General features: G+C 38.5%; 1 protein-coding gene across 2 annotated transcripts in view; it reads right to left on the bottom strand.

The window, feature by feature from the left end:
- Positions 1–25,935, bottom strand: part of lama5 (laminin subunit alpha 5) — a 92,255-nt gene that overhangs the window by 42,685 nt on the left and 23,635 nt on the right. For both annotated transcript variants that reach the window (XM_005801930.2, XM_023331222.1), the window contains exons 3-22: positions 19,497–19,614; positions 16,907–17,025; positions 15,810–15,980; positions 15,612–15,709; positions 10,851–10,966; positions 9,610–9,728; positions 9,433–9,523; positions 9,201–9,335; positions 9,053–9,118; positions 7,859–7,999; positions 6,493–6,630; positions 5,783–5,917; positions 4,540–4,674; positions 3,697–3,834; positions 3,434–3,486; positions 2,770–2,869; positions 2,642–2,694; positions 1,803–1,908; positions 1,627–1,726; positions 868–1,024 (exon numbers count right to left, since the gene is read on the bottom strand). In XM_005801930.2, coding sequence (XP_005801987.1) covers positions 868–1,024; positions 1,627–1,726; positions 1,803–1,908; positions 2,642–2,694; positions 2,770–2,869; positions 3,434–3,486; positions 3,697–3,834; positions 4,540–4,674; positions 5,783–5,917; positions 6,493–6,630; positions 7,859–7,999; positions 9,053–9,118; positions 9,201–9,335; positions 9,433–9,523; positions 9,610–9,728; positions 10,851–10,966; positions 15,612–15,709; positions 15,810–15,980; positions 16,907–17,025; positions 19,497–19,614 — 2,289 coding nt within the window. The remainder of the gene's footprint in view (positions 1–867; positions 1,025–1,626; positions 1,727–1,802; positions 1,909–2,641; positions 2,695–2,769; positions 2,870–3,433; positions 3,487–3,696; positions 3,835–4,539; positions 4,675–5,782; positions 5,918–6,492; positions 6,631–7,858; positions 8,000–9,052; positions 9,119–9,200; positions 9,336–9,432; positions 9,524–9,609; positions 9,729–10,850; positions 10,967–15,611; positions 15,710–15,809; positions 15,981–16,906; positions 17,026–19,496; positions 19,615–25,935) is intronic.

Here is a 25,935-nt window from a genome sequence, read left to right as displayed (position 1 = left end):
AGCCAAAAGTTAGAAAGCAAAACGACCCGAGAGAGAGGAAGAAAACGAAAAATAACAAAGGAAAGAGGAATAATTCACAGAGAAATCACCATTGACCAAAAGAAAAGTTTGATACCATCACCTTTAATACCAAACATCCTTTATTCAAATCAGCACATTTCTCTTTGGTGATTAGGGCTTCGCAGTAACCAATAACCAATAAATCAATAAATCACATGATAAATGAATACAAACTCAATCATTTCCATTTTTCCTCTGTCTCTCTCTTTCCACCAAAAACTGGATGACAAAAGTCTACAGTTTGGTGTTTTGGTCTCAACTTTCCCTTCTGATGAAGGACAATTTCTGTCCATTTTATTTATTGTTTCTGTTTTTTTGTTTATTTATTTTGGATATTTAAAATGTTTTCCAGTCCCAGGGTTAAATGTTCATTAGGATTTAAAGTTAATCCAACTTTGAGAATGTGTTCTTGCATTATTATGTCATTAGCATTGTATTACTTGAAAACGGTCTCAAAACAACAATATTATCGTTTATCACAATAATTTCTGGGACAATTTATCGTCCAGCCAAATTTGTTATCTTGACAGGCTTACTTTTTAATTTTTGCCCCCCAGAAAGGTATTGATAAATATATTTCCCTAAAAACATGGACGATTGATGATCATCAGGCTCAATTCATAAGAAAACCACAAATGAAATGTTTTTCACTGTATGATTCTACCAAAGAGAAATGTCCAACATTGTTCATTCATGAAAGAAAAAGAAAGAGGGGCCACAGTCATCTACATATCTCTACATATAATATAGTTTTTAATAAGACAAATGAAGTCAGTATTGTGCAGGTACATTGAATGCTGACCCCACCTGGATCTGGGACATCTGAGCGTAACCTCTCCAGCTGAATTCTGGGAACTCCAGGAGGTTGTAACCGAATCTCACCGGCCGGCCGTCCAGCATGGTTCCCTCCTCTATCTCAAACTTCAAATGGTGCAGATCCGGGAAGTAATGATCCAGACGAGGCCTGCAGGCAAACGACACAAACAACCAACCGTGAAGACATGCTGGATGTTACCGTTCACCTCCAGAAGTTTGGTGCATGTGCGCAATTGCTGGATGGCAAAAAGAGGACCTTCTTTTTTATCCAAGTAAAAAAAGTCACTTTTATTTGTCTTTTTTCAGGGTCTTTGTATCTCCACATAGACCAGTTGCCATGGCAACCATCTGACAACAGCTCTACTGGGTTGTTGTTTTTTTTACTGATCGGAAACACACCAAATTCTGCAGCACATCTACATGTTAAGTTTGCATAGTCAAGCTAGCATAACTATGACAGGCATAAATTTACTCCTATTTTTTCTTCTATCTACAATGGCCGCCATCATACAGAACTTCCCTCTTTATAATTTTTGAATTAAATCTTTTTCCTGGCCTTGTCTTCCACTTGTCGTGTTGCCAATTAGTAACAAAGCCCTGCTTCCTTTTTCTTTTATGTACAACACACATTTAAGAGTTAGTGTCTTATGTTGAGATGCTTCATAAAGAGAGTCACAGTTGAGGTAAAGATGAGGATATTTCTGCATTTATGAAAAAGAAATGCAGTTCTGCCAGGTGTGTTAGACTCACTGGTTACACCTTGGTCCCTCCACGTTGGGTCTGCAGTCACACTGACCGTTTTGTTGGCCACAAAACTGACCCACTGAGCCTCCGATGTCACACTGGCAACCTGGAAAACACCAATGCACATTAGCGACCAGCTAATGTAGAAGAACAGACATTTAAATCCATCAGGATTACTTCACCCTGGCAGCCGAAGTAACTGTGAGTCTGCAGGTTGTAGAAACCCTGTTTGCAAGTGGAGCATGTTCCACTGCAGACGCCGGGCTTACAGTGACACTCTCCAGTTTCCTGCCAAACACAAAAATACAGTAAATATATACAAAATGGAAAAAAACATAAATGTATACCAAAGACATGAACTATTTCTTACATCCATCTCATCAGGAAGTAAAATCTTCCAGAGGAAATTTATGTTATTGACGATATTATTTAAAATTAATTGGAAAAACATACAATTTCACCAGGTATTTTTGGTCTGGTTTCTACTGCAAATATTTTGTTACACTTAAAATAAGACAAAATTTACTTCTAAGACACTTTTCAGTAAGATCCAGTAGCTTGTTTTAAGTAAATAATTACTTAATATTGATGAAAAAGTTCTAGTTCCACAGGCAGATTGTGAAAATGTCTTGATATAAGTGAAAGTTTCACCTAAGAAATAATTAATGTTAGAAATTCATGTACAAACATTTTATAACTCATTAATAACTTGTATTATGCATTAATTAAGGGAGAGAAGAAGACTAGATGATAAAAATGGTCTACGAATGTTTATTGTTCTTACAAAGTCGTCTGAAATGCTCAACTCCAGATAAAATATATATAAGTGAACAGAGTTGGTTCACTATTTAGTAAGAAACCAGTTGATTTTGTCTCCTTCTCACACTTAATAAATGCATAATAAATAGTTATAATGATTTATAACGTGTTTGAAAGATGAGTTAGACTTATATTTCACAGCTATCAGCTTCTCCAGCTGGTGTAGAGATGCTTTCAGAGGAGTAAGAAATGTTTATTTCACCTGTACACATTCTGCAACCCCACTCAGCGTCCCAGCGATGTTGCACTCACAGTCTGCAGGAGAAACCAGACAGCTGTTAGATCTACGGTCTGCATCCGTAGAAATGAGGAAAGTGTGAGATTTCCTACTGGAGCATCCATCAGCGGCATCAGGGGAGAGATTCCAGTACAGAGGTTTACATCTGTCGCACGCCGGGCCCTCCACATGAAGCCGGCACTCACACTCACCCTGCAGGCACCAATTAGAGTCCATTAAAGCTGCAGTATCTAACGATTATAATACATATTGTTTCTCCATATTTGCCGAAGCTGTCATCATGTTGTGACAGTCGGTGAAAAAAATTTAGCTACTCTGTCTTATCCCAGTGCTAACTAGAAACAACCAGTCAGAGCCTGGAGGCGGGTCTTAGCGCTGCCAATCACAATCTTGCATAGCCTGTCGTGAATGCTAAGGCTTGTTAGCATAGCTACCTATATCGGCGGATAAAGTGTTTTTTTCTGTAATGGTAAGTTGTTTCTCCGCCATTAACACAGCAGCGAGTACACGAGTTTGATTGACAGCGCTAAGCCCCTCCTCTTGGCTCTGATTGGCTGTTTTTGGTTCATTTCTTCAGACAGCAGAAGCAGCTCAGGGAGGAGGTGTTTATACGTCTCATAAACGTGATACGGTGACACTTTTAACAAAAATGTAAAAACCATATTCCTCTTAAAGTTACAGACTGTAGCTTTAAATTAAAACTGTTAAAAATGTAAAGCTTTGGAAAGCATGAGAGAAAAAGCAAGCAGGACTTACAACAGGCGGCAGCACAACGTACTGAACGGATCCGGCTGGGTGGCAGGTACCAGCTGGCAGGAGCAAAGAAAACAGGGAGCAAAACAGGGAGTTTTGACATGTTATAATTTATGTAAGGCTCCAATTCAAACTGAAGTACAAAAACAAGTAAATTGTGAAATTTAGCATAACAGATCCGCTTTTGTACTGTAATATTTCCACCTCCAGTAGTAAGATGTTTGTTGTCGGGTTGCAGGCGGTAATTATTTTTTCCGTTTTATTACCTTGGCAGTTGGGGAAGCCGTAGGAACCGTGTGCGCAGCTGTCGCACCGCAGGCCGCCCACGCCGGGCAGGCAGGCGCAGCGCCCCGTCTGCTGGTCGCAGGTGGAGAACCGCGACCCGGCGGGGGAACACTGGCAGGCTGCAGACGGAAACACACAGTCACATCATGCTTTCAATCAGCGGTGTCCAAAATGAGGCCCGGGGGCCATTTGTGACCCTCAAACTAATTTTGTGCGGCCCTCAACTGCAATTCAGAAAGGATCCAAATTTTGCCCGTATAGATGCAGATGGAAACTTATAATTTGTAATCATGGTAAAAATGACTAATATTGTCTTCTTACACAGGAAATGTAAATATTCATCTTTTCATAACCAAGTCTTAACAAAAACCAAATCTATCCAGAGACTTTTACTGAAAAGACAACTTTGCTGCATTTACATTAGCTTCTATTCCCTCCTAAAGTTCACTAAATATAAAAAGATTTTTGAAGAATTGGCCCAAATCCTGTTATTCAATGGCGTCTAAAAGGAACTAAAAATTAGATGATTTTCTTTTAATACAACAAACACGCAAAATCTAAAAAGGATCAAATTTATAAACTCCGAGTCATGATAAGGTTAATGTCAAAATGTTGCAATTTTAACATTAATGTCAAACATTTTCTACAAAAAAGGGGAAATTTCAGAATTTCAAATGTCAAAAATTTCTGAGATTAATTAGAAAATATCTGAGTTTCTGGCAGAAATTTTCTCTTTTTTTCCATCTACAGTACAGTGGCCCAAACACGCCATCATAGATCTACAATAAAGTTGTTTGATTTTAGGTTGTGTTTTTCTGACTTACGCGTGCAGCTCGGGTAGCCATAGTAACCGGGGGAGCACTGGTCACATGACGCGCCGCCGTAATTGGGTCGGCAGTGGCAGATACCCGACACGGTGCAGCTGGTACCGAATGAGGTGCGAGGATCACAGGAGCATTCTGGGAAAAATAAAAAATGTTTAAACTTCAATACAAAGAAACAAACATTTATATTAGACTGTTTCATTAGGGAGGTCAAAAGGTGCCAAAATTCAATCTGAAGATATTTGGATGATGAGTTATGACAAAATGTAACTTTCCTTTGAGATTCATAAAACATTTTAAAACTGCTTTTTCTATCTGCTGCCCTCTGCGCTTCCTGTTCAATTGATTTTATTATTTTCATGTTGTATCTTTTAATTTATTTTCTGTATTTTGTCCAGAGGTGTCAAGAAAGATGCCTATAAATAACATGTACTATTAATATTGTTATTCATTTTTGGAAAGTAACAAAGTTGAAATGAATGAGTGGAATGGAACAAAATAAAAGAAAAACATGTAATAAGATTAACATTAATTCATACATCTAATATTTTTTAATAAGAGAGTGATACTTTATTTAGGCTTTAGAGTTGAATGATTGAAACTGTTTTATCTGTATATTAATACACAAAGTTTTCTTTATGCATTTGTACTTTTTTTCTGTTTAGCTGAATTTTATTTGATTTTATTTTACATCTTGAGTGTTGATTGTGTGTGGAGATAATTGATGATTATCTGACCGCATATTTTATCAACTCTGTAAATATATCGTAAAACAAAAAGTACCTTTTTAATTGAATTAATCACATATAAGGTACAATGTATAAAGATATTTTAACTTTTTTTTTTTTTAAATTAATCAACAAAGTCCCAAAATGAATCTGACCTTGCTGTCAGATTCTCCACAGGCTTTAACTGAAGTTATTGTTGCTGAATCCCGTCCTGTAGTTGATGTGTTAAAAAAGCTGACTTCTTTCCCTTTATGGCTCATTTATTAAAAACCTTCTGGTTTCAGCAGCTGAGTAAGCAAACTCTGGGAGCCGCCATTTTGTTTTTCATAACCCTTGAACTAGACCTGTCTCATATTTTCACATTTCTCTTTTTGTTTTTCCCACCTACTCTAACAAAAAAACCTGTTCTTTATGAAGCACTGTGCCACTCCATAAAGTCTAGCCTCAGATGAAGTGCTTCCATATGTGCGGTAGAACCAGAACAGATAGATTGGGTCCGGTCTGAGGCTGGTTACCTTGACAGTTGGGGAAGGAGTGGAACCCAGATCTGCACTGTTCGCAGCGCGGACCCTGAAACTCTGGCCTGCAGAGGCAGCGACCCGAAGCGTCGCAGCGCTCAGGGAGAGAGCCGACTGTGCTGCAACCGCACACTGCAGAGAGAGGTCAGAGGTCAGGGAGCGTCCAACTAAAGATGCTGCAGTGGCCGAATGGGCAGAAGAAAAGGAGGTAGTCCAAAATGTATGCATTTTTAAAATATCTTCACTGAATGTTATGTTGATTTATAATATTTCAATGCATTTATCCAACTTAACAAAATAAATAATGACATTTAATTTATTTTAAGCCAAGGCTGTGACTTTAACACATTCATTTTGATTAAATGATCATATAGACTCAGAGGCGGAACCTTTGTGTTTGTGTGTTTCTGGTACGCCTCTAAATCTGACACACAAACAACATCCAAAAATAAAAACATAACAGTGATGAAGTTTTTGATTTTGTTTGACCTTATCAGTCTTTTCATTTACTCAGTTAGACAAGGTTGGAAATTTTAGGGTAAATGTAACGGAAATTAAGAGAACAAGAACTGAATTACTAATTATTTTTTAAAATAAATAAAATAGATTTATTTTTATGTAATCAACTAATGAGTGAAAATTTGAGTCGGGCAACATTCAGAGTCAAAAAAAAAGCACAAAGGTCCCGGGAGGAGGAGGCAACCCACGTTGGCAGAGGGGGTAGTTGAAGTAACCAGGCGCGCACTGGTCACAATGGTAACCATGGAAACCGCTCCGGCACATTCCATGGCCAGTCACCAGGTCACATGACCCGTCCAGGCAGCCAGGACCCGAACACTGGCAGGCTGCTCGGAAACACAAACACAGACTGAGAGAGAGGCGGCAGAAACAAAACCGGATAACAGAACCGGACAACAAAACCGGACAACAGAACAGAACCAAATAACAGAACCGGACCAGACAGGAGAACAGAACCAGACAACAGAACATCAGAACCGACAAACAGAATCTGATATTTATTAACAGATCTATGAGATAAAAATAAATGAATCATTATGATTTTAATATCCTGAAAGTAATTTGACCAAACTGAAACTTTAACTTCAGTTTGGTCTGGATGGAGAGGAAGGAAGGAAGGAAGGAAGGAAGGAAAGAAGGAAGAAAGGAAGGAAGGAAGGAAAGAAGGAAGGAAGGAAGGAAGGAAAGAAGGAAGAAAGGAAGGAAGGAAGGAAAGAAGGAAGAAAGAAGGAAGGAAGGAAAGAAGGAAGAAAGAAAGGAAGGAAGGAAAGAAGGAAGAAAGGAAGGAAGGAAGGAAAGAAGGAAGGAAGGAAGGAAAGAAGGAAGAAAGGAAGGAAGGAAGGAAAGAAGGAAGAAAGAAAGGAAGGAAGGAAAGAAGGAAGAAAGAAAGGAAGGAAGGAAAGAAGAGAAGAAGGAAGGAAAGGAAAGGAAGAAGAAAGAAGGAAGGAAGAAGGAAGAAAGAAAGGAAGGAAGGAAAGAAGGAAGAAAGGAAGGAAGGAAAGAAGGAAGAAGGAAGGAAGGAAGGAAGAAAGGAAGGAAGGAAGGAAAGAAGGAAGAAAGAAAGGAAGGAAGGAAAGAAGGAAGAAAGAAAGGAAGGAAGGAAAGAAGGAAGAAAGAAGGAAGGAAGGAAAGAAGGAAGAAAGAAAGGAAGGAAGGAAAGAAGGAAGAAAGGAAGAAGAAGGAAGGAAGGAAAGAAGGAAGAGAAGGAAAGAAGGAAGGAAGAAAGAAAGAAGGAAGAAGAAGGAAGGAAGGAAGGAAGAAGAAAGGAGAAAGGAAGGAAGGAACGAAGGAAGGAAGGAAGGAAAGAAAGGAAGGAAGGAAGGAAAGAAGAAGAATGGACGGATGACAGACAGAAAGAATGAAGCTTCATTGTATGGATGAGGTGAAGGAAGAGAGGAGGGACTGAAAAATTCTTTAATTCCAGATTCTTCGGGATAAATCCTGAAAATCTAAGATCTAAAATATGAACTTCCTGTCCGCCATGTTTGGTGTTCCTGTCCGCCATGTTTGGACAGATCAGTCTGGATAAATGAAGGAGCGTCGCTCGTCTCTCACCCTGACAGTTGAGGCCGTAGAAACCCGGAGCGCAGGCGTCGCAGTGATCCCCGCTGAACCCGGGTTTACAGACGCAGGTCCGGGTCCGAGGGTCCGGCCTGCACGAGTTATCCACTGTCCCTGCCGCGCTGCATTCACAGTCTGCATGGAAAACACAATCACACTAATATGAAAAACAGAAGAAAACTGTAGAAAATGTTGAAAAAAGACCCAACAGAGCCAACAGATTGCAGGTGATCGGAGTTTTTAGACCCACTTATCTCCTCTAAGCTACTTTCTGTTCACACCAGAGTTTTCCCAACACTCCCTCAAATATCTGAGGTAGACACAGAATAATTCACAAGGAGTCAAGGTCAGACGTTTGCTACTGTTTCCAAAACATAAAGAGCTAAAACCTCATTTTGTTTCAGGTTTCAGTCGCGTGATTACAATGTAATCCTCAAACTAATCTGACAAAATCCATCACAACCACCTCAGTACAGAGCGCTGTAAAAACTATTTACCCTGCTCTTCTTTAAGGGGTTTTAAAAACGTTTTTAATTAAAAAGTAAGTTGTGAGGACAATGATATTTACTTTTTCCAAAAAAAACAGAGATTTGGATACACTTAAAAAAACAATCAAAATTTCAAAACTTTTCATCATAATTCATCTTAATTGTTCTTTGTCTAACATTAAAACGTAAACAATAATTAGCTAAAACATCTATGTCCTCTTCAGTTTGAGCATAATTGAACAGAAATAAATTAGCATAGATAAAAGCTTAGTTTATAATTTTATATCTATGCTAACGTCCTGGTTAGCATAGATATACGCTTACTATATAACTAAGTTTAGAATTCATGCGTCTGGTATGTCTGGTTAGCACAGCTAACAAAAAAGGAAGGAAGGAAGATGCTAACTTTATGGTTAGCATATCTAACCAAGCAAATCTTTGGCTTGTAAGATTTAAAATACACACAATGCAAATTATTGTTTGCTTGCATTGAATATGTGCTCAAATCCATCCTACTGCACACTCAGGTTCTGGTTCTGACCAAAACTGGAGAAGTGAAGTTTTTAACCATCACATCAGGAAAAGTGACATGGTTTTGTCTTTAAGAGCAATAATCTGTTGATAAATTAGAATAGATATCTATTCTAATTTTTAGATATCTAATGTCTTATTTCAGTGTTTGAGTGAAGAGAAGACTTACTGATGATCTCTCCAGCTGGTTTCGCCTCACCGTTGTTGTCGGTGTTTGTGGGATCTGTAGGGATGGCTGGTGAACAGAAAGAGTTTCATTTAAATATTGTATCCATGAAAATCTGCAACATTTCAGGAATGTTTCTGCTCCAACTCACGGTAACACTGCGGAAAATTGATAAAGCCGCTGGCGCAGGAGTCACAGTTCTCCCCGGCGTAGTTCGATTTGCAGAAGCAACGTCCGGTCAGATCCTCGCAGGTACCGTCCGTGAACTCTGACTGGCAGTTACAGGCTGGAGGCCAATAAAAAAAAGAGAGAAATGGAGGACAGTCAGGACAAAGATGATGCCCTGAGCGGCGGGAAACTGATCGGGCAGCAGGTAGACTCACGCAGACAAGCCAGAGGGGAGTCGATGGGATGGTCAGGCGACCGATAGTAGGTGGGGATGCAACGCTCACAGTTGACTCCGGTGGTGTGATGCTGTCAGAGAAAGTTTCCAGAAGGTTTACACCATTTATGCTCCATCATTGAAAGTAATAATGCCCCAATGCAGGAATCTGAGGTACCTGGCAGTTGAGGCAGACTCCTCCTCCTCTGTGGTGTCCGTGGACGTCGAGGCTGGCTCTCCGCCGGTCGACCTCGGGATCGTAGTAACAATCGAAGGAGTGGCGGTGACAGTTACAGGCTGAAAGAACCAATAAAACCAATGAAACCAAATAAACCAATGAAACCAATGAAACCAAATAAACCAATAAAACCAATGAAACCAAATAAACCAATAAAACCAATGAAATCAAATAAACCAATGAAACCAATGAAACCAAATAAACCAATAAAACCAATGAAATCAAATAAACCAATGAAACCAATGAAACCAATCTCTAATACCAAATAAATACTGGGGAAATGGTAGGTGTGGATAAATCTACATAATACCACGATTATGCCCAAATATACAGGAAAATAAAGAATAAACTGACAAATTTACATGTAAACCAAGCTTATTTTCAGTAATCAAATTTAATCCGATTAATTCTTTAATCTGTCAGTAAACATTGGAGTTTTTATTTAAAGCAGTTTGATGAAACTGAACAAAGTCTGAACTGCAACCAAAACAATTCTAAACCACAAGGACGTCAGAAACTCAACATTAGATAAAAAATCTTCTTTAAAAGTGAAAAGATTTGCAAACGTTGCCCTTTAGACGTAACTCTGTTAAACCATTATCGTGCTGAGCTTTAGTGAACTTTCTAAATATAACTGCAGTTTGACTCCCAGATATAAATGCAGCTAAAATGTCAATAGCACCAAATTCAAACTGTCAAACTGAAAACACAGTTATGGTTTAGTTCAGTAAACCTAAAACAAAAATAGGTGATCTAAATGTCTAAATATATGAATCTCTAAAGAAATTTATGTGACTAGAGAAGAGTGTGTTGAGTTTATTCACATTTTAAGGTATCTGTATTTAACACTTTCATTTTTCTCCAAACTTGTCTTGTGTCCAATTTTTATTATTCACAGGAGGAAAAAAATGATGCATTATAAATTAATATAAATGTAACCAGAACAACTGAAAACACATCCAAATGTGGTTCCCCTCCCCAACCTGTTTCTGCTGAGCGTCATTAAATTACAGCCAACTCATTCTGTTGAACCAACACATGAAACACATTCCAGTGCAGGCTTCAGGGATCACTCCTTCTCTCTGTGTGTGTGTGTGTGTGTGTGTGTGTGTGTGTGTGTGTGTGTGTGTGTGTGTGTGTGTGTGTGTGTGTGTGTGTGCACCATGTCGGGTCCCACTCACGTTCGCAATCATTAGCGCTGTAGGTTGTCGCAGGTTTCCACGGTAACTGGTTGTACCCGGGGCAACAGTGGTCACAGGAAACGCCGCAGGTGTTGTGCTGACAGTCGCACTGTAACCTGTGAACCGACGAAACGAACAAGATTAGGAGAAAAACGATAAACTCTCAGGTTTCCCTGTTAGGGTAAAGAAGGTACTGATGTTTAACGTTTCCTGCAGAAACAGGAAGCTGATGCTGCAGCTCAGTCCAGCAGCTTCCCTGTTTCCTTCGCCCTCTAATCGGGTCAGTCAGTGACCCCGCTGTCAAAACACAGCAGGGAAAGAGACAGAAAGACTTTTTTTATTACTCTGAGTCTCTTAACCAAGAACTAAAGTCCAGGCAGGACAGAGCGGGACGTGGGATGAAGAGGAAAGAGAAATAATATCAGATTTTTATCACCCAACTATGAACTTTATTCCAGACTGACCTGATTAGAATCAGACTTTTATAAATAGTGAATTTTCAACACTTTTTGCAGGTGAATTTTTTTAACTGCCCACAATAAATTCTGATTTAAAAAAATTTACTGGCAAAATTAATCTCCAAAATTTCATTTGTAAATATTTGTCTGCAAATGTGGTGACCTGAGCTCAAGCTGCAGACTCTAGTCTAGATCAAGTCGATCGGCTTTCAGCCAATCAAATTACGCTCCTTTAATCACATGACAAGCAGCTTCCTGGTTACTGCTAAATGTGGAGACACCATTGTGAAATTTTGTAGGTGACAAATAAAATCTGATATAATTGCCTAGAATAAAAATAAATGTTGTAAATTGAGTAACAAAATTGATACAATTCGCCTTCGGGCAAAACTAAATAGAAATGAGTTACGTTTGGGCAAAACCCACCAGATTTGTGTCACATTTTCCCTCCGTCTACTTTTCCTCAGTGAATGTTAAACCTTCCTGCAGATGAGGCTCCCTCAGCCTCTAACAGACATTTGTTTCATTTACCATCTTAAATCACAGCCTGAGACTAATGAGGAGCTGAAATGAAGCCTAAAGATTGACTCCTCTCATTCCTTCTCTGAACAAATCTTCAAACCCAACACGAAGTCAGGAGAGATTTATCTGAATTCCTCGTTCTGGGTTTCCGTCAGTCAAACACCTGCCAGGCTGCTGTGTGTCCACAGACCCAAATGCCCGTTCTGGTTCTCCAAATGTTTAAAATACTAGAATACCACTCCAGTTACATCATCATATTTCCTCTGCTGGCCGTGATAATTGTTTAAGTTTCATTTAGAAAGCAGACGCATGACTTCACTTTAAACACAAGATCGGTTTGTTTCTGGGTCAGAACTCATGAACTGTGAGTGAACAAGGCAGGAAAATCTTAACGAGTTACAACAACATTTAATTCATGTTTGGGATCAAAAAAGTATTTTTGAAATGAATTGAGTGTAACTCCATTCCTGTGATGGATGTCTGCATTTGAAAGTGATCTGAGTTAGAAAATCAGATGTAAATAGTAACTGTCTGCACCTCCTGCAGGTCTGCATGCATGTTTATGCTGATAACACGTCTGTGCATTGTGTTCAGAGCTCCTTTCACAACATTTTTCCTTTAATCTAACAGTCAAAGCAGATTTAAACATTATCTCCAGGATGCCCAACAGTTTATCATGTTAGCTTGTTATCCGTCTCCGTCCTCTCTTCTCCTCCAGCGGATCCTCCAGAGCGATCTGAGGCCCCATCCATCTCACTCTGCACCAGAAGACCGTCTGCAGAGGCTTCCAGCAAGCCTGAGCAAGTGTGGGTCTTCACACATGCATGGCTGAGTGCAGGAAGAGCAGAAAGTGTGAAGCAGAGCTGCACGTTTGTACATGAAGAAAAAAAAAGAAAAAAAACGCAGACGGGAAACAAGCAGACAGATTTGACTGAGTAATAATGGCTCTTCTGCAGCACCTGAGACTGACTAGTGAGAAAATAAACCCTGTAGTTTATATTCACAACAGTTCTTTACCAACATGTTGTTAAGGTAATGAAAGGTTTCCCTCAGCCACTTATTTCCACACATGTGCTCCATGCGTTAAAACAAGCTCCATCCTGCCTGGACAGAAACGCGCTTCATTCAGGCTGTGATCATAAACTAAGTTCATTTCTTGCCTGAATGTCTGAATTTACAGTAAAAAAAAAAAATTCAAAATATTCCTCTGACTTACTTTTAGTCTTTTTGTGTCCATTAGAAGAATTAAATACATTTTAAAAGAAATAAAAGCAATTTCTGTCTGGTTAAAACTAGCTACTCGGTTTGTATGATCTGAAAAGTGTGGCATGCTTTTATTCTATACGCTCTCTGATTTACTAACAAACCTCGGTCTTGGTTTGGTTGAAGTGAACTCTGGTTTGGTTTGAATGTATGTGAACATCAAGCAGACTGGAGACCGCTCCAAAAGCAGGAAGTGGACTACAGCACAGGGAATTCTGGGTAAATGGAACCAAAACAAATGAGCTAGCCTAGTGCTAGTGGGAGAAATTATTTGTGGTCTTTAGCCAAAGACAAAAAAGAAATCAAACAGCTGCTAAAATCCATTTTTGTTTTCATTTGGTTGCGCTCAGTGTTTCCTTCAGAAGTTCTTGGTGCAGCGCCCCCACAGGCGAGGAGGGGAACAGGTTTTTTTAAAAAGCATTTGGTTTTTTGACACAGAAATGTTGCAGTTTTGGTCCCCAATCAAACTTTCAGCTGTGAAAATATCCTTAATTTCACAAAGCTGGAGTTTTGGGTTTTATTAACAGGTATCAGAGTAAAGTGGGCTGAAAATAAATGCTTCTGGGTGATTTTTCTTTTTAAAAGTGTTTTAAAAAACATTGATTTTCCTTTTACTTCATAATTACAACCACGTTGGTTTATACAATCAAAACACACTGAAGCTTCTGTTTCAAACGTGACAAAATGTGAAAACGTTCAGGAATTGTGAAAACGTTTGTGATGTAAAACATTACAAACATGTCGACTAACATCTACTGTAACTCAAAGAAGTCTGGCAGCACCTCATCGCTGATAATTAAACTCCTCGGTTTGATCTGAAGAATCCCCCTGAAAATTAACCGTCCTTTCACCGGCAGGCTGACATGCAGTAACAGCTTCCAGAACTCATTTCATCACAAGTCTGCAGGTTTGTATCAGCCAGACGGAGCTGAACCAGAGCGAGACCAAATGATTCCCATCAGATTCGTAGCCTGAAGGTTTCAAACCGGTAACTCTCTTTGTGCCACAGTGACAACGTCAGTCAAACATTTTAATAAGATTTTTTTCTCAATTGAGGAAAAACACACACAGAGATTCCACCTTTCAGAGTGATTAAAGCCAGATTTATTCATTTGAGTTCATGTGGGATGGCAGCAGGCGCCGTTTCAACAAGTTTCAACTTTTCAGATGTAAAACTGCTTTACTATTTACTTACGTCAAGATTAAAAAACATTCTGTTAGTAGAAACATCTTTACCTGTTTCATGACCTTATTGAATTCAATCTGCCTTCCAACATGTCTCTGCTTATTTAAACGCTCTGTAAAGGCGAAATTTGGACTTTAACTAGGCCACTGCAACATCTTCATTCTCATTTCTTTTTACCTCTATTAAATCACTGTTCAACACACAACCTGGGTCACGTTTCCTGTTTCACTCTGCAACTTTTCAGCTCACAACAGTTCATGGTTTGCTGCAAAACAGGCCCATATCATCATACATCCACCACTCTGCTTGACAAAAAGTGAAAAATAAATGACCCTGATTCAGAAAAGCCTGATTTATTAGTTTGGACTTTAACTCATTAATTTTGATTAACTAACTACACAAAGGTTCCGGCCAGAACTTTTGTTTCATGTTTCTGGTACGTCTGTAAATTTGACACACAAGCCACAACCGCTAACAACAGAGATGAACAACAAATCCACTTCTTGTTAATTTCTACTACAAGAAACGATCTTATCTGAACAGACTATTGTTTTAAATGGAGTTAGCATATCAGTGAAGCTATTCAAGCCTAAAATAGCATCTCAAAGCTAAATGTAGCAGCAGCAGAGATGCTAACGCTAATGTCAGCGTTCACAGCCCATATTTCTATCAGCTGTTCAAAATAATAAATAATGAATAATAAAAAATAATAAATATTAACCTTGTTGAGCTCGTATGTCTTTTTTTTCAATAACTTGGAAGCAAAAAGTGTTTTTGAATTGAAACTGAAGCTTATTTTGTTGAAATATGTTTTCTTTTAATTTCAGATCCTGTAATACTTGGTTATATCAGTTTTAATCGGGTCCCACCAGTAGCGGTTTTGATTTTTAATGTTTTTCATTTAGTAAAGCAGCTTATGTTGATTCCGTAGACTAACCGCATAAAAAATATTTTTTGTTGTTTTTTTGGGGGCAGGAGGGTCTGACTGTACTGAGCGGCGATTAAAATGAAAAGTCTGAATTGAGTCCCAGTATCAGTTTATTTAAGGTGGCTGGTTCCTACAAGCCTGATGAGACATCAGTTTTTCTCTCATGTATTAACATTTCTCCTTCAGTTTCCTTCAATCCAATGCAACAATGCAAACAAAGCAAAGCGGCCATGTTGTTTACAGAGAAGAAGGTCTTTAAACTGCTTCAAATACCAAAATTTCAATCTATAATTTAACTTTTCTGCCATTAATTAAAATTCAGGCCTGCTAAACTAAAGTTCCCAGAGTGTCAGATGTAATTCCTGATAAATAAAACCTACCGGTTTGAGAAATCAGATTCTTACTTGTAAGGGTCACTGGGGTCGTTGGCGTTGCAGGCCTCGGCGTGTCCATTACACACACACCTTCCTCCGATGCTGATGTCTTTGATACTGTAGTAGTACTGCAAGAAATCAGCAGCACACAGGGAGTTATCAGCTGCTTGTTTTATTAATAAAACCCCTACAACCCTGTTCTAACTGCCCCCCTCGGCGGGGCCTCACCCTGCGGGTCACGGTGGGGTCGCGCAGCGCCTTGCCCATCAGGTGACCCAGCAGCGTGTTCGTCCTCAGGAAGCGGAGCCGGATGTTGGTGGCCTTGGTGAAATCCCTCAGCACTGGCGAATAGGAGAAATTCATGGCCCCGGGCCGGCCGTTCACCAGGGACACCACAATCTGACGTTGGGGGGCGCCAAAGTTATCAAGTGACAAATGAAGACAAAAAAAAATTCCAAATGTAGAAATTCTATAAAATGAAAGATTTTTGTACCAATGATTGTTATTACTCGCATGTAAAGTGGTTGATCATATCTATTTCTTTAAGTTTTGGTGATATTTAGAATAACTTGTGTAAAAAAATAAGAACTGGAATACAAATTCTTACTTTTGCATTAGGAAAAATAGTAAACATTAAAGGTAACTTATTTTTCTTCCTGACACAGGTTAGGATAGCTCTATTTACAACACAATACATGCTAATTAAATTTTTTGCACAAAATCATTCTTAGATAATCAGTTTTTAGTCTGCTCAGTTTGCCTATTTTGTTTTAGGGCCTCTTGTCACTTTAAATCCAAATAAGTTGCTGCTGGCAACGCCCCCCCAAATCAACGTTTACACCTGCAAGTGAAAAAGGCAACAAACTGATGCACAATTACACAACCGAAAAGCAGAAGTGAAGCCTCCTGCACAACTAACAAGAAAACAACAAGTGGTTTCTGAAAGGCAAGACATCAAAACACTTGTCTTTTCCAGACGATAAGCGACAAATCCAGTTTCTGGTGCTGGTTTTTATACAGCGATAAAACCAACTGACCAAACACGACGGAACTCTGCTGGGGTTGCTAGGTAACGGGTGGAATGCCGCTGGGGTTGCTAGGTAACGAGCTGTTCTTGCTGATTTGTGACATTACATTCCAGGTAGTATTCAAGACACCAAAAACATTAACTTTTTGCCAAAAAACGTTTTTATGAGCAGCAGAAACCCAAATAAAATGTGAATTTTGCCTAGTAGCTCCCCTTTAAAATAACAAAATTAGCATAAACTCAACGTTTTAAACAACGTCTGTCTGATACTAAGTATTTCCTGCACATGTTGGATCACCTCTCCGTTTTCCAGCGGGACTATTCGTGAGTACTCCGTGGTGCAGATGATGTCGTTGTCGTTGTTGATCCTCTCGATGGTTCTCTGTCCAAAGCGTTCGATGCAGTCCCTCTTAGACGCTGCAAAACACACAAAGGCAACGAAGGAAATCACAGAATGTTTGCAAACATTTATGGATCCCCCACCAGGTTTACAGCCTGAAGACAAATAAAAAGCAGAGTAATAAAAATATTTTAAATGTTATGACTTCAGTTTGTTCAGAGTAACAAGCAGCTCTGAGTTTTACAGCCTGGAGGCTAACGCTAATTTACCCAACGAGCCGAAAAAACCATGTCATCACTTTTCAGATCCAGTTACAAATTCTAGGTTGAAATGAAGTCTTGGCTTTGACTGGGCCATGAATCTGTGTTGATCTAAAACACGGTTGTGTAATGTATGCCTGACACTTTTGTTTTGTCTCAGTAAAATTGTTTCTGGCATGTTTTAGTTTATTATTTTTATCAGATACAAAAATGTTACATAATTTTGTGCATTTAATAATAATAATAATAATAATAATAATAATAATAATAATAATAATAATAATAATAATAATAATAAAAACTAACTACGAAAAGGGCCAAAAGTGCTTTCAAATTACACAAATTACACATACAGATTATTTTTGGACTCTTGAAGGAAATTATTTGGGATAATTAAATTAAACGGAATGCTATTGATCAATGCTTGGCTGTGTGACGACGTAAGGCTGAACCATTGTAACCAATAGGAGAAGTCAACTGCAGTACCACTTTTCAACCCAAAGAGAGCAGCACTGAGATAAATTTAAGCAAAAATAATGCAGAACTAAACAAATTTACACAAATTTCAAAATTCACACAGAAACATGAATACAGAACCATAAATAACCCACTTAGACAGTTAATCATCAGAAAATAAAGTTGATTTGGGGGTCAGTTTCACGTTAAAGGCAAGCTGAGCCTTTTCCCGACGACGCTAAAATGTGGCAGCGGAGGTCCAACAGAACCTCTCATCTCCTCAGATGCCGCCTCCTCCTTTAATCAGATAAACTCCAAGCTGTGACCTGTTGCCAAACATTCCTGGAATCCCCTGCAGCTCACCTCCACCAGCAGCCGCCAATCAGTTAACATACCCCCCCGACCAGACGACCCCTGACCTCAGACGTCCTGTTAACTATGGATTAGAGTTGTAGCTACTGCCTTCCCCTGACATGGGTGGGTGCAGTGACAAATCTGAACCTTCAGAGTCACATAAAGATGGTTACAAAGTTGGCCTTCTATCGCCTGAAGAACATTTCAAAGAGAAATTCATCCATGTGTTTATCTTTAGCCGCATTTGCTACTGCAACCCTCATTCTAAAGTCCCTACACTCAGAGAATAGACTTTGAAATACTGCTGTTAGTTTGTACATCAATCAACAACTGTTGCTGCATCAACCTTCCAGACCGGTTCTGATTCTGGTCTGCTCTGCATCCCCGGAACCAGAACCAGAACCAAACAGCATCCAGTTTCTATGCACCACAAAGCTGGAACAAACTTTCAGAAAAACTTTTAAGTCTAGAATGAAAACCCACCTGTTTAAAGTTGATTTGATTCATAATAAATGGAACATAGATCAATGTATTGGATGGGTATTGATGATGGCATTTGACAAAATATGTTTGTTACCGGTTTTCCCAGTTGGTAAGTTTAAACTGTTTTTATGATATAAAGCAATTTGAACTGCCTTGTTGCTGAAATGTGCTACAGACATGTTGCAGAGTGACGTCACGAACAATATCCTGCCCTTCTCTGCCTGCTAGAGGGCAAAAAACTGCTGGCTGATGATGACTAGCATTAGTTTTAGCTATCAAGTTTTCAGTATAATGCGCTAAATCTTAAAAGTACACCTGATTTATGAAAGAAAAAGAAACGCAGTTCTTTTATGCTAATTGTCAACACTAAAACAACTAGATGACAAGGTCAGAAAAAAGTTTTAATTTCAGTTAAGGTAGCTATGCTAGCTTGACTTTGACAACCGTAATATGTAGGGGGCTGCAGAATTCTGTGTTTCGGTTCAGTAAAAAAAAAAGAAAAAGAGGTGACCATCACACCAATTCTCTGACAGATTATCAGGTGATTAAATTAGCTAATCTACCACAGCGATCACTTATTAATAATCATTAAATAAACATCAAGCCTGAAAACATAAAACTGCAGTGTTCTGTTCTTTGTGTGGGAAATGTTTGCGTGTTTCTTTTGGTGTCAAATCCTGATACATTAGTGGCAGTTTTGTCAGTTGCTACGGCAACATGTCTATGTGTAGTCTAGCCAACACAGAGAGCGAGAAAATAGAAGAAAACGAGTGTTTTTGAGTTTGGTTTTTCTGCGTGATTTTCCCCGTGGTATACAGTACATGTCCAGGTTTCATTTTGTTAAATCGTTCTACTGCGAAGCCATGGATGGATGGCATGTAAAAGAATCGACTTTAAGGCCTCCAGCGTTGTGCAAAGTATCCGGATGTGAACAAAAACATGCAACTTGACTGACTGATTGATGCTCATCAACTCTGACTTGGTTTTATACTCACAGGCGAAGTACTGCCAGGGCTGGTAGGTCTGCCCAGAGTCCGTGGATCTCTCCAGAACCCAGAGGTCCGGACGGGGAGAGTTGGCAAATTTAATCAACACGTAGGCCACATGGAAGAGCTGCAGAGAGGCAGGGAGAAAAACAAAAGACAACAACATTAATAAAGATAATATATAATGCTGCATATATATGATTTCCTCTGTTTTTGCTTTGTTGTCACACAGACATGTTTTCATTTTAGGGCGTTTTCACGCCTGATGGTTCTGTACATTGCATGAATGGGGAGCAACATTAGTTACATTTTCCTCTAAATAAATTAAATTGTCATTTCAGACCAGATGATTTTGTTATTTATCTGATGCGCTAAATCTTAAGTAATTTCTGTGTAGTTTCTAGTGCAAAGATCTTTGTACACTTGAAATAAAAACTTTAAAGTAGCTTTTCAGCAAGAAATGGGACCTTATCATCAACAATTCCTTAATATTGAAGAAAAGGTGCTAGTTCTATTGGCAAATTATTTCACTTATAAATAGACATTTTTCCTGTATTATAAAATAATCTGTGCTTTGTCATCAATATTAATAAATTATTTACTTAAAACAAGGAGCTGAAAAGCTACTTGTGAGTTAGTTTTATCTTATTTCAAGTGCAGTAAGATATTTATACTAGAAACTAAAAAATACTTGGTAAGATTTTGTGTTTTTGCAGTGGAAGTAATTTGAAAGGAGAAAAAGGTTTATTTTGCAGAACCACGACAAGAAAAAATAGAAGTTGACCTTTTCTTTAGCATCAAATAGAAAATAAAATATTGTGAGGAAATTAAATCTCAGAGAAAAGACTGGAACAAGAAATGACGGATTTGAGATGAGAAGATGGAAGAGAAGAACAAAGAGAAGGAAATATGACAGACGGCAGGTTAATCAGAAACAGGAACAGCAGCCAGCTGCTGGCCTTTAATAAAACCAGCCGACCTCTGCAGTGACCCCAGCGATTGACCTGTAAAAGATGGCCTCCCTGAGGACGCGGCACGTCAAGAGCAACTAAATTCCCTCTGATCTACTGCGTCCTGGTTCTGCCACGAGTGGCTGTCAAACGGCTGATTCCTGGATTTCCCAATGAGCTCCAGATGTTCGGCGAGCCGTGGTGTCGGCGCGGCGCGGCGTGCCGCGGCGCGGCCGCAGCCCGGACAACAAACTGCTCTCAGCGGTACGAAGGGAAACAGTCCGAGCTGAAAACATTTCCCCAGCAGGAACAGGACGCAGCGCAACACATGATATGCATCATAACTCCAAATCTGCTTCCCTGCATGAAGCTACGTATTTAAAAACCGTGACGCATTTCAGTGATTAAACGATGCAACTGTAACCACTCAAGACTTTAAAATGACATTCTATTCCAGAAAAACTAGCAGTTTGGGAGAAACTGGGTTAAGAAGCCAGAAAATATCCTTAGAATGCGGCTTAATCCGATTAATCATGATTAATCGATAAGTGAAATTAACTAATTTAATTGTTAATTGGACTATAAAGACTAAGGCTATTTGGTGACAAAGCATACTCAAAGCAGTAATTAAGAAAAGATTGTACAAAAATATATAAATTCTGCTTTTCAGACAAAAAAAATCTTTGCTTTAGCTTTACCTGGTTCAAGTTCTGTAATAAAAATTACTTTTAAGAACCTTTTTCTATCCAGTTGATAATAGAAAAACAAATGGATCATCCCTACATTGTACTGATGTTAAGTCAGAAAGGGTCGAATTTTTCTCTTATTAATGTTAGAAATATTTCCTTTTGCTGCAGATGCATATTTTACTACAAATAAACAAGAGTTCACTACAGGAATGCTGCTGATTAAAACAGGCAGAGAGAAAAATTATCTGCAGAACAAGTGTGCAATACTTTATATTTTGGTATCAAACCAAGTAAATACAGACAGTATTGATATCCATGATACTGATACCGATACTTTTTAACTAAGTTTGATATAAAATCAAACTTCTGAACTGTAGGTGTTTACGTGGTTTTTTCTTTCCATTATTTTCTTCAGAATTGGGACAAAGTTTATAAAATACTTTAACGTAAATGATTACTATGCATTTCGTGTAGATTTTTCCTAAATAAACAAAGCATATAAAATGACTATTTCAGAACAAAACAGGTAGACAATGAGGTAGAGTTGAGAAAGTATGAAACTAAATAAAATTTTAAGAGGGAATCTTAAACTGAAGTATCAATCTTACTGTTGATCTGATACTGACAGGGTATTGATATTATCAATATTTTGGATCAACCTGCCCACCTCTAATGGTGGCACACAACCTGATTAGTGCAACAAAAGCTGAGCGAACACTAAACAAAAGCATATCTGGAGAGAAATGTCTAAACACATTAGATAATCTTTTAATGTGTTAATGTGTTATCAACAGCAAAATATTACATTTAAATTAGATTTTCTCCTTCAAAGACCATTGATACGACTAAAAAATATAATTTTCTCTTTTAATTTCAGTCTTTTTTTTTTTTTAGCTAAACAAGAGATAAATATTCCAAAGATGTAGATTTAGAGACCAGGAAACAGAACGCAGCGTTCCTGTGTGTCCCTTAGGGTGAAAAGATATTGACCAAGAAAAAAAAATAAAACCTGGACATTCCTTTGAATCCTGGGTTAAAGTTTGACTCCCAGGGCAAATTCCTTGAACCAGAGAAATCTCCACCCAAAAAAAACAACCCTCAGGTGCACAAGCCGTCCCAGTCAGCCACGTTTTGATTTCTGTGTTGTTATATGTAAAAACTGAAGCTGAGATTAAATAATCCAGCTGATGGCGAAATCTGTAAGAGTATAGAAACATCCTTTATTGTTCCACAAAGTGAAAACAGCAGCAACAGATATAGATTCACACAAAGAGTTCTTAAAGTGTTAAAAATAATACTCTTTTTTACAAAGGAGGTCGTTGCTAGGTAACCAAGCCGCTGCAAGGCCCCCACATCGACTTCGGTTACCTAGCAACAACTTGTTGAGTAACTGGCGCAGCAGCAGTTTATGTTTTTCACCACCGTTTAAAATAAAAAATTCCAGTGAAAAGTGAAAACAGTGAAGGTCACAACAAGTTTGGCAGTTTTACAGATAAAAAAACAATAAAAACAAACCAATAATTCATGATATTGTGTCGTAAAATGTTTTTCAGCCACATCAACCAGCCCTGTCCTAGTGCAAAAACATGTTTCTTTTTTTTAAATTGACATGTTTACATATCAATTTAATTTATTGTAATTCAAATTTGTCCAATTTTATGGTAAATGGAATCGCAGCTACTGATTATGGTCAATTAAAAAGCAGCACTGGATTATTTGGTGCTTTATTTAAGCCTGTTGCAATAAGCAATAAATCAAATAATCACATGATAAATTATAACAAGCTCATTAATTTTCAATTTTGTGATTTATTGTTTATCTCTTTACTCTCTTTCTACCAAAACTTGAATGATAAAAGTTTTCTCAGAGACTGAGAATTCATTTTGTGTCGTTTTGTTTATGCTGAACATTTAAAATATCTTCCAGTTCCAGCGATAAATGTTCATTAAAATGTAAAATTTATTGATCTTTGAGAATGTGCTCTTGCATTATTATTATGCCATTTTCATTATATTATATGAAAATGGTCTCAAAACAACAATATTATCGATTATCGCAATAACCTCTGGGACAATTTATCATCCAGAAAATTTTTATTGTGACAGATTTATCTATAATTTGATTCTCACTGTTTAATCTTAAGATCAGGCTGAAAGAAAATTCCCACTGTGGCTGTCTCCAACTTTCAGTGGGAGCCAAGTTGGTTGACTTGTATGAAAACACACTCACACACACACACACACACACACACACGCACGCACGCACGCATGCACGGACGCGCACACACACACACACACGCACACGCACACACACACACACACCCACACACACACACACACACACCTCCACTGGATTTATGGATTGGCAGCGGTCTGCCAGGTCAACCTCCCTAAATTGCTTGCAGAGCCATTAATCAGCCTGCAGTTACCGCCACCGCAGCCAGGCGGCCGCAGGACGAGGCCCGGGGGCAGAACCCGGCGTAACAAACAGGAACCAAAACAAAAACACAACACTTGACTCATCGTTTGTTCCATCTTCTGTATGACTCAGAAATGGTACACTCCAACCAATGAAAATGCAAGATGAATGCAATTATCTGAGTTTTTTCCCAGTATTACTCATAATTTAGTCACCCAGTACTTAACAGCAACCTAGGGAAACTTACCCCACTACACATGCAGACAAGTAGTAGCAAACGTGTTCAGGGAACAACTAGTAGATAAAATACACTTCATCTTCTAGTTCTTGGGTTTCTCACCCCTTTCAGATGGCGCCCTGGGCTTCTGCCCATATCAAAAACAGCCACCGTATAAATGTTTTTAAAAAAAATTCTTCTAATCTTCAAATCAAACATGTCTGAAGATTCTCTGTTCTCCAGGATTTTATGTTAAGGAACTCTTAAGGAAGCCATTTCGTTTTAAACACATTAAATTTTTCAGATTAATTGCATTTGTTAGCATTAGCAGTCCTGAAAAACACGACATTTCACCAAGTATTTTTGGTCTAGTTTCTAGCGCCAATATCTTCAAGTGAAAATAAGACAAATTTAACTTACGAGTAAGCTTCCGGTAAAATATAAGCTGTTATTTAAAGTAAATAATTCCTTAGTATTGATTAAAAAATGCTGGTTCCACTGTCAATTATTTCACTTATAAAAAGAAATTTTTTCCAATTTCCCAAGTGAAATAATCTACCAGTGGAACTCAAACTTTTCAAATCAAGTTTAAGAAATAATTGACTTAAAACAAGCTATATATTTCTTACTGTAAAGTTACTTGTGAGTTAGTTTTGACTTATTTAAAGCGTACTAACTGCTTTGCACTAGAGGAATTATCTGAAGTTTACTATCATTTATGTGTGTACGTCTCAGGAATTCAGGTGTGTGTGTCTGGCCCCAAGCCGGTTTAATGATTGCACACATTCCTGGGTGGTGGCACATTCCCAGCACCTCAGGTAACCATGGAAACAACACAAAATGACAGGAGCAGCAATGCAGCACCACTAATGCAACCCCTACACACCTGAATCAAATGAATGCTTAAAGCTGCACTATGTAACTTTTAAAAAGTATAAATTTGTTGACGCTGTCACTATGTCATGACAGTCAAGAAAGGTAATCTGTGATTAAAAAAAAGAGCTCCTCTGCTTTCTCCCAGTGCTAGCTAGAAACAACCAATCATTTGCTGTCGATCAACTCCCTGATAGCAGAGCCCGTCATGAATGCTAAGGCTAGTTAGCATAGCCACCAATGACAAACAGTTTTCCTGGAATGTAAGTTTTTAACTCTGCCATTAGCACATTTGGTACATGAGAATGATTGACAGCGCTAAGACCCGCCTCCAGGCTCTGATTGGTTGTTTTTGCATTGCAGCTCAGGGAGGAAGTGGAGATCAATCTTTTCACAGATTATCTGTGTCCTATACACTGAAACAACATGGTTACAGTTTAACAAATATGGATAAAAACTTTTTGTAAACGTTACATACTGCAGCTTTAAGGCACTGGTGGAACTAATTCGATGAAGCGAAAGTACACCTGAAAAGAAATGTTAACATTTCTCTATAACTAGTCTGCTTCAACTATTCATTTTTTGTCTCTGCAGGAGACATAAATACATCTGAGAAACGTTTATCAGTTGAATAATTATGCATGATTTTTAACTAAATCAAATGACAAAAAAACCAAAATCTCCTTGATGGAAATTGCAACATCATCATCATAAAAGCCTTTTTGGATTGTAGAAGTTGCAGATTCTGGCTCCAAGTGAATTTATTCAAAACTCTCTGAGCTGCGTTTCCAACTGGGATTTGATGAATCACTGTAACTTGCATCATAACTTAATTAAAATCTTTTTAAAAAAGTGAACCTTCTCTGAGGGAATATTCTCCAGAACTGCTGATACGAACCGACTCCTCCCTGGTGTATAAACAAACCGTTTGGACCACGAAAACAAAGCAATAAAAGATTCCCTGGGTTTTTTCTGCAGACCTCCTGAATCTGGACCTACACCAGAATCTAATCAAGGCTTGTTTGGCCTCCAGGCAAACGCCTCCCTGCTGCGATGACAGAAATAATGTCACTATTTAAACAAAGTTCCTCTGTTAAATAATAACAACCACCAATTAGTGAGTAAAACAGACATGATGTTACCAGATGATTGACCGAAAACAGACACCTGGAGCCGACTTCAGTCCAAGACAAATATGTGAGCGACTACATCCAACCGGCCTCCATGAAAGGAAATTCAGGACAAAACTAGAGGCCGTCAATATCTCATCCAATCAGTTTTCCTAAACTGATTGGATGAGT

Source organism: Xiphophorus maculatus, chromosome 1, assembly GCF_002775205.1.
Source record: "Xiphophorus maculatus strain JP 163 A chromosome 1, X_maculatus-5.0-male, whole genome shotgun sequence".
Lineage (NCBI taxonomy): Eukaryota > Metazoa > Chordata > Actinopteri > Cyprinodontiformes > Poeciliidae > Xiphophorus > Xiphophorus maculatus.
Note: the sequence above shows the minus strand (reverse complement) of the source record. Positions and strands in the feature narration are given on the sequence as shown.